This window comes from Sus scrofa, chromosome 15 (assembly GCF_054392235.1).
Source record: "Sus scrofa isolate SSC_HxYL_T2T_F1_AM1 chromosome 15, Sscrofa_HxYL_maternal_Yorkshire_Landrace_v2.0, whole genome shotgun sequence".
In the NCBI taxonomy this organism is placed as follows: Eukaryota; Metazoa; Chordata; class Mammalia; order Artiodactyla; family Suidae; genus Sus; species Sus scrofa.
The window spans coordinates 135467990-135482024 of NC_139397.1; the positions used below are offsets into that span (position 1 = coordinate 135467990).

General features: G+C 43.1%; 1 protein-coding gene across 13 annotated transcripts in view; it reads right to left on the bottom strand.

The window, feature by feature from the left end:
• Positions 1–14035, bottom strand: part of NHEJ1 (non-homologous end joining factor 1) — a 91034-nt gene that overhangs the window by 19678 nt on the left and 57321 nt on the right. For 3 of the 13 annotated variants that reach the window (XM_085000486.1, XM_085000491.1, XM_085000487.1), the window contains one exon: positions 9765–10277. The exons of 9 other annotated variants lie outside the window; for them this stretch is intronic. In XM_085000486.1, coding sequence (XP_084856612.1) covers positions 10248–10277 — 30 coding nt within the window. In that variant the 3' untranslated portion in view covers positions 9765–10247. Of the gene's footprint in view, positions 1–8937; positions 10278–14035 lie in introns of those variants that run through there. One more of the 13 variants, XM_085000490.1, reaches the window with a different exon arrangement.

Below are 14035 nucleotides of genomic sequence, written 5' to 3' on the forward strand. Positions count from 1 at the left end.
TAATAATTTTCAAGTATTTATTTATTTATTTATTTATTTACTTATTATTTTTTGGTCTTTTGTTGTTGTTGTTGTTGCTATTTCTTGGGCCGCTCCCGCGGCATATGGAGGTTCCCAGGCTAGGGGTTGAATCAGAGCTATAGCCACCGGCCTACGCCAGAGCCACAGCAACGCGGGATCCAAGCCGCATCTGCAACCTACACCACAGCTCACGGCAACGCCGGATCGTTAACCCACTGAGCAAGGGCAGGGATCAAATCCGCAACCTCATGGTTCCTAGTCGGATTCATTAACCACTGCGCCACGACGGGAACTCCCTCAAGTATTTATTTGTTTACATGTTGCCTACCTCCCCAACCAGCTTGTGAGCTCCTAGAGTTCAGGTTCATTCAGCAAATATTTACTGAGTATCTACTAAGTAGGCTCCAGGCTCTGAAGCATGTGCTGATACTTCAGTTTGGGGGTAAAGATATGGCCACTGTCCTCATGGAGCTTAGAGTCTATTTCTGCTGCAGAGCTTTGGGAGGGAAGTTTATGTCAATCCTGGCTGAGGACCCTCTACTGACCAGCCCAGTTAAAGACGTGTCCTTGGCTGCCAATCTCCCAATCACTGAGCTAAAAAGCAAGAGGTGGGAACACTGGGGACATCTTAGTTCTTCTTTTTCCAGTTCCCAGATTCCCATGCTCACAGCCCAGCAGAGTTTAAACAAGGGCAAATAGTACACCATCAGAGCCATTTCAGCAAGGCCTTTCTTTACAATGCTATTCATATCTGCATTCTAAAAGCCAACAGTTGGTATCAGGCAAGGGATATACTGTCTCGGATGGAGACGGGGTGGGAGGTGGGGATCTGAAGGCAAGAGTTTCTTTAAATCCTGTGGAGAAGGAATAACTAGAGTCCTCAGCACTTCTCTAATTCAGTGCCCTGAGATTCTCAGTGGCTGCTTCCCCTAGTCTGAGCTTCTCTAGCTTTGAACCTGACCATGCCAAGGCGGCTTCCTGCTAAACCCAGCCTGAAGTCTAGGGATGCTGCCTGAGACTTTAGTAAATATATTCAGCAGCAAACTCTCTGGAGATAGACCAAGGGACTACTGTTTTCCAGGACTGGAGATGACAAAATTGAAAGGATTATTACTTAAAAAGTGGCTTCAAATTCTTTACTAAATGAGCAAGTGTACACACACACACACACACACACACATACACACACACACACACACGGAGTAAATCCTTAAATAGCAGAAGATCATTAATAGCTGAAAAGCAGAATCAGGGGAAAAGGTCTCAAGCCACAGAAAGAAATATATTTATTCATTCAAGAATCACTACCTTGGCACCTCTCTGAGCCAGCCTGTTCTAGGTCAAAATAAATAAATGAATGATTGTAGGTTTGGCAAAATACGTTCAGTTCTACGATAAAGGTCTATGCACAGTCTGCTTTAAGAGAACAGTAGAAAGCAGGCAGGATCTTTTATTCTTGTTGGGACTTCCTAGCCCCACCCTCAAGCTCCCTGCTCTTAGAGGCAAACAGAAGCAATGCCACAGGGTAGAGGTGGAGGGTGGGACTGGGGTAAAGGTGTGCCCATTAGGTCAGAACAGCATGTTGAAATGAAAACAGAAGAGAAATCCGTAGAACCAGCAAACTAATAGCCCCAACCTGAATCAGCGCTGCCAGATCTATCAGAATTAATGAAACTGTAGGAAAGCTGGAAAGGAGGAACAATGTCACGACATTCTGCAGCTAAATCTGTGAGGTTATCCAAGGAAAATGAGATTCTCTGGAAATCTCTGCACTCAAATTCCTAACTCAGCCACAGGTTAGAAGAAGGCCTGTCCTCAGCATTAAACCCCCTTGCCCCTCTTTAAGCAGGTGGTAAGTGTTGTGTTGTTCTCCTGGAACTTTGTGTGTCTCAGATGAATATCCTGGACCCATTCAGGACAGGTGCAATGTGAGACAATCTATAATTTGGAGAAAAAGGAGTATGGAAGAAGTAGCTCTTCCAGGATCCATGATCTTGGGTTGGCAGGGAGAAGAGGGTGTATTTTTTTTCATTCAACATCACAATTTTGCTCTTATTCCAATCACTAACTGTGTTTTCTTTCTTTCTTTCTTTCTTTCTTTTTTTTTTTTTTGTCTTTTTGCCATTTCTAGGGCCGCTCCCGCGGCATATGGAGGTTCCCAGGCCAGGGGTCAAATCAGAGCTGTAGCCTCCGGCCTACGCCAGAGCCACAGCAACGCGGGATCCGAGCCACATCTGCAACCTACACCACAGCTCACGGCAATGCCGGACCATTAACCCACTGAGCAAGGGCAAGGACCGAACCCCCAACCTCATGGTTCCTAGTCGGATTCGTTAACCACTGCACCACGACGGGAACTCCTAACTGTGTTTTCTTACCATGCTAATGCGATGCTACTTAGTGTCATCAGGGGGGCTCTTCCTGATTCATATGGATCTATCCACTTTTCTGCCTGGTTCCTTTGATGATTAATGGCACACATTTTCTAGATGTGTGGCAAAATATGACAATGGAAGAAAACTGTTTTGTGTATCAAATACAAATGACAAATGACTACAAAGTAAACTAAGGTGGCCAGCTCAGCCAGGCTCCCTTCTTTGGAAGTACGTCCTATGCACTCACAGCCTCCCTTGAAAGGGTGAGATGAGGAGGACATATCTGTTCTGTGTGATGCTGATCCCCTGGCCTCAACTAATTAGACCAAGGTGGACACCTGACTCAAGAGAAGTCAATCCCCAGACCAACTAGATTCTCTCCACTGGTATGTGACCCAAAAGTCAGAGCACGATTCTTAACGTTTTGTGTGTACTATGGACTATGTGCAGTCTGGTGAAGGCTGGGGGTCCTTTTCAAATGCATAAATTAAAATACAGAAGATTACAAAGGAAACAAATTAATTAAAATAACCATATTCAAATAGTTTTAAATGTGTAATAGAATAATATGTGTATTTCTTTATTAACACATTAAATTATAAGATCTAGTAGTGATAAGCATAACTATATTTCACGTAGTGATAAGCATAAACTATATTTCATGACATATGTAGCAACTATAAAATGATACAAAAATATCTGTGAGGGAGTTCCTGTTGTGGCTCAGTGGTTAACGAATCTGACTAGCATCCATGAAGGTGCAAGTTGGATCCCTGGCCTTGCTCAGTGGGTTAAGGCTCCGGCATTGCCATGAGCTGAGGTGTAGGTCAAAGATACAGCTCAGATCCTGCGTTGCTGTGGCTGGGGCATGGGTCAGCAGGTACAGCTCTGATTTGACCCCTAGCCTGGGAACCTCCATATGCCGCAGGTGCGGCCCTAAAAAGCAAAAAAACAAACAAACAAAGACAAAGCAAAACAAAAAAAACTCTGTGGGAGTTCCTGTTGTGGCGCAGCAGAAACGAATCCAACTAGGAGGTTGTGGGTTCAATCCCTGACCTTGCTCAGTGGGTTAAGGATCCAGCATTGCTGTGAGCTGTGGTGTAGGTCGAAGAAGCGGCTCAGATCTTGTGTTGCTGTGGCTGTGGTGTAGGTCAGCAGCTGTAGCTCCAATTCGACCCCTAGCCTGGGAATAGCCATATGCTGCAGGTGCAGCCCTAAAAAGCAAAAAAAAAAAAAAAAAAATCTGTGATTTCTATTGGTGACAAAGTCACAGTGTTAATGACAGTGATTCTTGCTTACATTTAGTTTTTATTGAAGTATAGTTGATTTACAATAGTCTTAGTTTCAGGTATATAGTAAAGTGATTCAGTTATCTATTTTTTTCAGTTTATTTTCCATTATAGGTTAAGATATTGATATAGTTCCCTGTTCTATATAGTAAATCCTTGTTTATTTTATGCATCATAGTTTGTGTCTGCTAATCCTATATTCTTAATTTATCCTTCCCACCCTCCCTTTCCCCTTTGATAACCATAGGTTTGTTTTTTGTCTTTTTGTCTTTTTTTGTTGTTGTTGTTGTTGTTGTTGTTGCTATCTCTTGCGCCGCTTCCGCGGCATATGGAGGTTCCCAGGCTAGGGGTTGAATCGGAGCTGTAGCCACCGGCCTACGCCAGAGCCACAGCAACGTGGGATCCGAGCCGTGTCTGCAACCTACACCACAGCTCACGGCAACGCCGGATCGTTAACCCACTGAGCAAGGGCAGGGACCGAACCCGCGACCTCATGGTTCCTAGTCGGATTTGTTAACCTCTGCGCCACGACGGGAACTCCACCATAGGTTTGTTTTTTTAAGTCTGTAAGTCTGTTTTTATTTTATATAGATTCATTTGTATTATTTTTTAGTTTCCACATATAAGTGATATCATATATATTTGTCTTTTTCTGTATGACTTATTTTACTCAGTATGATATTTTCTAGGTCCATCTGTGGAATGGCAATATTTCATTCTTTCTTAACAGGTGAATAATATTCCATTGTGTATATATACCACATCTTCTTAAACCAATCATCTGTTGATGGGCACTTGGGTTGTTTCCATGTCTTGGCTATTGTAAATAGTGCTGCTATGAACCTTGGGTACATGTATCTTTTTGAATTAGAGTATTCGTCTTCTAGGGATATATGCCCAGGAGTGGGATTGCTGGATCATATAGCAACTCTATTTTTAGTTTTTTAGGGAACCTCCATACTGTTTTCCAAAGTGGCTGTACCAAGTTACATTCCCACCAACAGTGCAGGAGGGTTCCCTTTTCTCCACACTTTCTCCAGCATTTATTATTTGTAGGCTTTTTGATGATAGCTATTCTGACCTTGCTTACATCTCAACAGAAGGAAGTGCTAAATTTCAGCTACAGATTAATGAAAAGACGTGATTTCACCCTCATCTAATTCATTAAACTCTGAATTCTAAGCATGAATTCTTAAGGAATCCATGGACCCCCAGGGTAGAAAAACTCCTTCTGTAGACTCTCATTGGATAACAGTGGATGCTTACTTAGAAAGGCCATACAGACCTAGTCAGAGTCAGCAACAAGGCAAGCCAAAGTCACACGTCAGTCAATAAGCTTGTAGGAGCAGAAACAAACCGGCCAGAGAGTCACGGTGAGAGATGGAGATGAGCAATCTTGCAACCCTAGAGAAAGAGGAGACCTTCCAGTTCATGTGAGACATGGTTAGGTGTCTCGAAATTAGATGTTGACAGATCTCCCTGTGCCTTTTCAGAATTTTTCCTTTTTTTTTTTTTTTTTTTTGTCTTTTTAAGGCTGCACCCATGGCATACGGAAGTTTCTACGCTAAGGGTTGAATCGGAGCTACAGCTGCCGGCCTAGGCCACAGCCACAGCAACACCAGATCCGAGCAGCGTCTGTGACCTTCATCACAGCTCAAGGCAATGCCAGATCCTTAACCCACTGAGCGAGGCCAGGGATCAAACCTGCATCCTCGTGGATACCAGTCAGGTTCACTATGGCTGAGCCCAGAAAATTTCCTTTTTACTTTAGCTAATTGAGTGGATTTTCCTCCTTACAGTTAATTACTGAGATAATCCTACAAACAAATGAACATATTGAGACATGTTTATAATATGCTATATTTATTTGTATATATTAACATCCTACTAGATTATAAATTCCTTAAGAGTTCAGAGTATGTATAATCTTAACTCTGTAAAGCCCATAGCTGCTGATTTCCCACAGTGTCCACTGGAGCAGACACTAACAACATCAAATGTCTCCAGGGAGGAGGAAAAGCTGCCTTTTTGATGCCTAGGTGGCTAAACCTGGCAGTCAAATCTGGGCAGTTTAGACAGCTCATAGGACTGACAAAACGGATTGGGATGAAAAGTCACAGAAGAAAGAGGTCCTGGTACCATCTGAATCACTGCAAAGCCGAGGACTTAGGGAGAGCAAAGGCAGGAGGAAGGTATAAATGGCCGGGAGAAGAAACCAAAGCCATCAGAGGTCCTCCTGGAAGGTGCATCTTTAGGAGATAATCTATTTTATTGAGGCGGGGAAACTGAGGGAGACAAACTGTTCTGAACAGCTTTCTTGTCACAAAAGCAACACTCACAGTCAACGTCTCACCTCCCACGGGACAGATGTAGGCTGGGGGTCACTTCGGTGGGGAAGGGAAAGGAAGGACCCTCGAGCCTTCTCCCATTGCTTTTCCTACTGCTTTTAATCCCACTGAGGGCAACAGGAAAGGAGAAGTGAGGGTACCAGGGATTGATTGTCACCGTTAATTGTTTTAGAACGCAGTAAGTGGTGGGTTACGGGGTGTTTGTTTTATTATCCTTTTTACCTTATATATGTCACGTATTTTCTTTTGTATGTTATTAAATATTTTATAGTAGAAGTATCTTAAAAGACAGCAAAAGCCAAATTAAATCAAACATTCAAGTGAAAAAGTAAAAAATATTTAACACAACATTACAATGACTACCAAAGTCCAAGCAGGCAAATCCGTTGAGGGACATGCTCTTCAGACCCACACCAGCGCTTGGCCCCCTGGACTCTGAGTTTAAAGAAGAGCGTGGATTCCAAGAAGTCTAAGGTTCTAAAGGGAAAAAATTCTGGATATGAAATCACTTTCCAGAAAAATCAAGAGGTCTGGCAGGCCTCAGGGTTAGGAAGTTGAACTGCCAGCAACTTCACTGCTAGGCCTGAGTGATCTCCCACTATGTTGGCTCAAAATACTTATTCACCACAGGGCACCTGCCTAAGCCATGGCTGGGGTGGTGATGGAGGGGATGGGACCCAAAGTTGTCCATCGAGGACTCTAAAATCTAATGCCCAGGGAAAAGTAAGCAGACCTATTGAGGCATTAAAGGGATACCAGAAAGAGGCAGAATATGGGGGGCGGGTGGAGGTTAAAAGCTATATACCTCAATCAGACCTCGAATCAGAACAGGAGTGCTGGGAATTCCCGTCGTGGTGCAGTGGTTAATGAAGCCGACTAGGAACCATGAGGTTGGGGGTTCGATCCCTGCCCTTGCTCAGTGGGTTAAGGATCCAGTGTGGCCGTGAGCTGTGGTGTAGGTTGCAGACACGGCTCGGATCCCGCGTTGCTGTGGTTCTGGCGTAGGCTGGCAGCTACAGCTCCGATTAGATCCCTAGCCTGGGAAACTCCATATGCCACAGGAGCAGTCCAAGAAATGGCAAAAAAGACAAACAAAAAAAAAAAAAAAGAAAGAAAGAAAGAAAGAAAAGAACAGGAGTGCTGTCACACTGTGGGGGAGTTGAGGGTGGTGGTGGGAGGAGGGGGCTGCAGAAAGAGAGAAGAGTGACTCTGCAGAGGAGTCAAGGCAGGCCTGATGAGGAGGGAAGTTTCCTAAATGGATGTAATCATGCTTGAGGCTAAAAGCTGCTTCCTGCATCTAGTCATCAGCCCAGGATTTCTGCACTCCTCGTCCCCTCTCCTGGCTGTAGTCCAGGGACTCTAAGACGTCTGGGTCATTTCCAGGGACAGTACCTCTCACACTCCTTTGGATCTAGGTTGGATCTAGGTTTCACTGAAGAGGAGAGAATGCCCTGGTTACTTAATTAAGCGTTTCCTAACTGATACACTCCACTTGCTTGCATGAAGCCATAACCTTGCGGGTTTAAGATTCCCACTAGAGTCTGCTACGCCCTTATCCTCAGGCTCACTTAGGAGGTGAGAACGAGCAGCCCTGACACCAGGCTGACCCGAGGGAACAGAAGAGCTGCTCCAGGGTTCATCTCCAGGTGAGGGGACGAAGGAAGGACCAAATCTAGGCTCTAGTTACAGAGCATCTGGAACACCTGCTCATAATAAAACATTATCTGTCAAGGCTTTGGCCCTCCAACCCACTGAAACAAAGAAAGAGGGTGGGAGAGGAATTTTATTCCCTCTGATACCCACCCCAGGGAATAACAACCCCCACCCCCACTCCACCCCAAAGGCCACTAGCCAGAGTAGAAGGGCACCTAAGGGAGGTTCTGAAGAAGAGACTGACCAAGGGATGTGAAAAGCTGAATTAGCCGCTTCCTGGAAAGGGAAGCTGGGCAATGGATACGATAGAAAAGCTAAGGAAACACTTGGTCAAGACAGGTTTCTTCCTTCCCCACTTCCACTGAGTCTAATTACAGAGGTGGCTTTTGTAAGATCTATGGGAGAATAAAGCAGAAAATAGGAAGGAAACATTCAATTTGAATATGTTGAGTCTGAGATGTCACTTAGACGTTCATGTGGACATGCTGAACACGAAGCTGGAGACACAAGTCTGGGGTTGGGGAAGATCTGGGCTGGAGATACAAGGCATAAAGGTGGTGTTGAGAGCCATGAGACTGAGTGCGACCCCCAACAGAGTGAATGTGGGTAGAGAAGAGAAGAGAACCAAGCACTGAGCCCTGGAGGGAGTTCCAAAGAGAAGGAAGCAGCGCAGAAGCTTGTGAAGAAGTAACCAAGAAGCATAAAGCAAAGCCAGCTCTGGAAGCCAAATGAAGAAGGACTGGGTGACCAACTGTAGCAAAGGCTGCTTGGAGACCAAAAAAGTTGAGAACCAAGAACTATTAGATTTTGCAATGAAAACAAGTCAGTACTGACCTTTTCAAAAACAATTTTAGTAGAGTGAAGGTTAAAACCCCACTGAAATGGCTTTGTTTTGTTCTTCTCCTTTTTGGCTGCCCCACAGCATATGGAGTTCCCAGGCCAGGGATCTGATCCAGTCTGAGCCACAGTTGCAACCTAAGCCTCAGCTTCGGATCCTTAACCCGCTGTACCTAGCTGGAAACGAACCTGCGTGTCAGTGCTCCCAACAGCGCCACATGCCAGGGCTCCCAGTTGCGCCACAGCAGCAACTCCCCCTCTGGAATGGTTTTAAGAGAGAACTACAAGAGAGGAATTTAACATCATGAAAATAGACAGCTCTTGAAAGGAGTTCAGCAGCAAAGGGGGCAAAGAAGTGGGGTAGGAACTAAAAAGCAGGGTCTCGAAAAGGACGTTTTTTCTCGTTTTTCCGCATTTTATTTTTTAATTGAAGTATACCTGATTTACTAGGTTGTATTACTTTCTGGTGTATAGCAAAGTGATTCAAAGATAGATTGATCGATCGATAGATAGATAGATAGATAGATAGAGATATAATTTTTCAGATTCTTTTCCATTATAGGTTATAAGGTATTGAATTGAATATAGTTACCTGTGCTACACAATAGGACCTTGTTGTTTATCTGCTTTACATATATTGTGCACATATCTATTTACATATTTTACATACAGTAGTATGTATCTGTTCATCCCAAACTCCTAATTTATCCCTTCCCCTCTTTTCCTCTTTGGTAACCAAAAGTTTGTTTTCAAAATCTGTGGGTCAGTTTCTGTTTTTTAAATGATCATTTGTAACATTTTAAAATTTTATTTTATTTTATTTTTATTATTATTATTTTTCTAGAGCCACACACACGGCACATGGAGGTTCCCAGGCTAGGGGTCTAATCAGAGCTGCAGCTGCTGGCCTACACCACAGCCACAGCAACGCGGGATCCGAGCCGTGTCTGCGACCTACACCACAGCTCACGGCAACGCCAGATCCTTAACCCTGAGCAAGGCCAGGGATCAACCTGCGACCTCATGGTTCCTAGTTGGATTCATTAACCACGGGAACTCCACTGTAACATTTTTTTAGATTGCACATATAAGTGATATCATGATATTTGTCTTTCTCTGACTTACTTCACTTAGAATGATAATCTCTAGGTCCATCCATATTGCTGCAAATGGCATTATTTCATTCTTTTTTATGGCTGAGTAATATTCATATATATATATTATACACACACACATATATATAACTATCACATCTTCTTTATTCATTCTTCTCTCAGTCAACACTTAGGTTGTTTCTGTGTCTTGGCTATTGTAAATAAATAAACACCAGGGTGCATATATCTTTTGGAATTAGTTTTTGTCTTCTCCAGATATATGTCCAGGAGTGGGTTTGCTGGATCATATGGTAATTTTACTTTTAGTTTTTCAAGAAACCTCCATACTGTTCTCCATAGTAGCTACACCAAAGAAGAATTTTTAAAATAGGAAAAATAATAGCACATTTGTATTCAAATATGATAAACTTACAGAAAACAAAAAGTTAAAGAGGAGAGAATTACCGGAGTAATTTCCTTGCTAAGTGACATGAAATCTAGTGCACAAATAGAAGGACTGCTTTTAGTTAGGCAGATGGCTAATTTATCTTTGCAAACAAGTAGAAAGGCAGTGTATGAGGGTATCTATGTTAGCAGTAAGTTGAAGTGGCGGTGTCAGTTTGTTGCAGTTCACTTCTTGTTGAGTCTTCTTTTCTCCCCCTAGCAAAATAGGAAGCAAGGTTAGGGTGATGGAGACTTAAGAAGATGTGAAACAGGCATCTAGAACGATGGGAGAGTAGATGGATTAGGGAAATATTATATGACTGCCTGGCAGTATTAAGGGCACATGTGAGGTTCTTGGTCATGAATTTAAATTGAAATTAGTCAGCAGGCTTGGTACTTTTTTTTCTGACTATATTAGCTGCATATGCAGGTACGGAAGAGGTAGAAAGGTTGGGTTTAACCGTACACAAGAGATGGGCAACAGAACCAAAAGTGCATGCAAGGAAGTGATTACAGTGATTGATATGGGTAAGGAGAGGAAGCAGGACATCAAAGGAGCCAGGACAATGAAAAGAAGGGTAAGATCAATGGACTGGAGGTTTCTAGAAGTAAAGAAATGTTGAGTCGAGGTAAAGAGAACTGAGGTGATAAGAAAAGGAAATGGTTGGAAAGTGGGATATACAAAATTGAGATTACGGAGGGGCTGCAATTACTGGTGATGACAAAGTCCAGAGTAGACCTTAGAGCAGTCTCTAAACAGTGGCACTACTGGTGCTCTGGGTGAAACAATTTTTTGTCATGGCGGGCGGGGGGTGGGTGGGTGGCATCCTGGGCACTATGTGATGTTGAGCAGTGTCCCTGGATGCTACACAATACGCTAGGTGCCAGTAGCAAACCCATCACAACCAAAAACATCTCTAGACATTGCCAAACGTTTCCTGAGGGCAAAATCCCCACTCTTAAGAACCAGTGCTCCAGTTTATGTCCATAGTAATCAGTGAATGAGACAACAAAAGTCAAGATAATTAGAGAAGACTGGAGAAAGTGGCAGTGAGTCAGGAGCTAAAGTCCTCAAGAAATGAGTTGGAATGACCCAGAGTCAGTGCATTACAACAACAATGAAGAAGGATGGATGACATAATATGATGACATGAAATTCAAAGCCAGGGTTTTTAAGGAAGAAGAGGGAGAATGGTCAGAAAGCAGCAATTAGAAGCACAGAGGACACATATCCCACCTTCATACTCAATGGTAAGAGGACTACGGGAGAAGAAATCACCACCACGTGAGGGGGTGCAGAAAAGAAACACCCCAAGGGAAAGCCAGGTTTTTGAGCAGGAAGGAGAAAGAAATGCTCAGAGAAGAGACTGAAGACAAAGAAGATTCTGCTGGTGATGTACCATTAATGCCCGAAGGCACAGTGGGAGGGTTCAGGAACTGGGGAAATGCAAGATGTGCTCCTCAAATTGGAAGGTGAAGTCCAGCAGTTAGTCCACTAAGGGCAGTGGTGGTATACAGGACGCAAATCTTCGTAAAAACAGAAGGAAGCCTTCTGTTATCCCGGCAGGAAGGTGTACATACAGTCAGAATCTGCTGGCAGTATGGCACATGCCACTAGGAACCATCATATAATTACTAACCTGAGGCTACCTACCAACCCTGGTTCTAACTAGGCTAGAACAAAAGGATACATTTCTAAGCTTCACCAAAGAACAGTACCAGCTTTGATGTTAGAAAGGCAACCAAAAAGGTACATATCTCTCAGGAGAAGAGAACAGGATTTTTTTAAAGGTCCAGGAGTTAAGGAAACCTTCCAGAAGGGTGAACTTTGGAGTTCCCACTGGGGTGCAGTGGGTTAAGGATCTTGGCATGGTCACAGCTGTGGTGTAGGTTGCAGCTGCAGCTCATATTTGATCCTTGGCCCAGGAATTTCCATATGCCAAGGGTGCAGCCAAAAAAAGAAAATAAATAAATAAATAAGAAAGAAAGAAACTGTTAGAGCACATACGCCTAAAGCCCTAAGTGGAATTCTTGGGGTCAATTAGGAAAGTGCCCCCTCATTAGAAGATTAGTAGTTAGGGCAATCTACAAGGGCCAGAGGGGCTCTAAAGGAGCAATGAAATGTGGACAGGAATCCAGAGGACCTGACCTAGAGCTTACATTCTGGAAGAGAATTAGAATGTAAATTCCCAGAGGAACTGAGAATTACCTACCGAACACACCAGCCAAGCCGACAGGGTTGAGGAAAGGAACCAGGACCAGTGAGCCCAGGAAACTAAACCAATCAAGCCAACAAAAGGCAAAGACCTCTACCACAATAAGGAACTGGTGCTCGGTAAACTCACCCACTTATTTTCCTTTCTTTAAAAAAAAAAAAAATTACAAAGAAACATGCTGACTTAACACTTCAGTTTAAACACTATATTTTAAACACTACAGAAGTACATAAGTAAAAGACCCCCTCTCTGCATCTCCAAACCATTCCTCAGAGGTAACCACTGTGAACAATTTGGTGTAAAGCCTCCCAGATTTTTTCGATTCTTACATAAACATACAGAGGTGATTCTCCCCCCCCATGGGATCCTATTACCCATAATCTTATGCATTTTGCTTTTTCACTTAATAGTATATCAAAGCCATTTTTTCAAGGTATAGACAGGACTGCCTCATTCTTTTTATTTTTTTTATTTTTTATTTTTATTTATTTATTTTTGTCTTTTCTAGGGCCGCACCTGCGGCATATGGAGTTTCCAGGCTAATTGCAGCTGTAGCCACCAGCCACAGCCACAGCCACAGCAACTCGGGATCCGAGCCACGTCTGCAACCTACACCACAGCTCATGGCAACGCCAGATTCTTTTTTTTTTTTTTTTTTTTTTTTGGTCTTTTTTTTTTTTTTTTTGCTATTTCTTGGGCCGCTCCCGCGGCATATGGAGGTTCCCAGGCTAGGGGTTGAATCGGAGCTGTAGCCTCCGGCCCACGCCAGAGCCTCAGCAACGCAGGATCCGAGCCGCGTCTGCAACCTACACCACAGCTCACGGCAACGCCGGATCGTTAACCCACTGAGCAAGGGCAGGGACCGAACCCGCAACCTCATGGTTCCTAGTCGGATTCGTTAACCACTGCACCACGACGGGAACTCCCAACGCCAGATTCTTAACCCACTGAGCGAGGCCAGAGATCGAACCCACAACCTCATGGTTCCTAGTTGGATTCATTAACCACTGAGCCACGACAGGAACTCTGCCTCATTCTTTTTAATGGCTTCCTTGTACTACATTGAATGACCACAATTTTTCATATTTACATAACAATGGGAATTTAAACTGCTTCTAATTTTCCCTATTATAAACCATGCAGCTTTGAACATGCTTGTACACATATTAATAATTCTACAGATTACAGTCCTAATGGCTGGATTAAAGGATATATATGATACTGCCAAAAACTGCCCTCCAAAAATAATGTATCAATTTATCTTTCCACTAAAACTGTATGCCCAATACCCCATATTCTTGCCAAAGCTATGATAATCAATCTTAATTTTTGTCAACTGATGGGCGATCCCTCATTTTTATTTTAATGTGAACTCTTATTTGTTTCATTTGTTTATTTGTTTTCGTGGGGGAAGATATGTCAGTTTAAGAATAATGACAACTTATTTCAAATTCACTTATATATATATAAATATTGAACCAAGGAGATACCATCTTTACTAAACATACTGTTGCTAAATGGAAAAAAACATGAGAACGATAATAATTACGCATATAACCAATACTTCTGAGTATTTATTATGGGCCCAGACACTATGAAAAGTACCAAAGTATATTATTTTATTGAGCTCTTACAACTCCTTGGAGTGCATTCATATGCCCATATTATAGAGAAATAAACTGAAGTGAGATAGGTTCAGTATCTTTCTCAAAGTTACCCAGCTAGTAACTAAGCAGAACCAGGTTTTGAACTCAGACC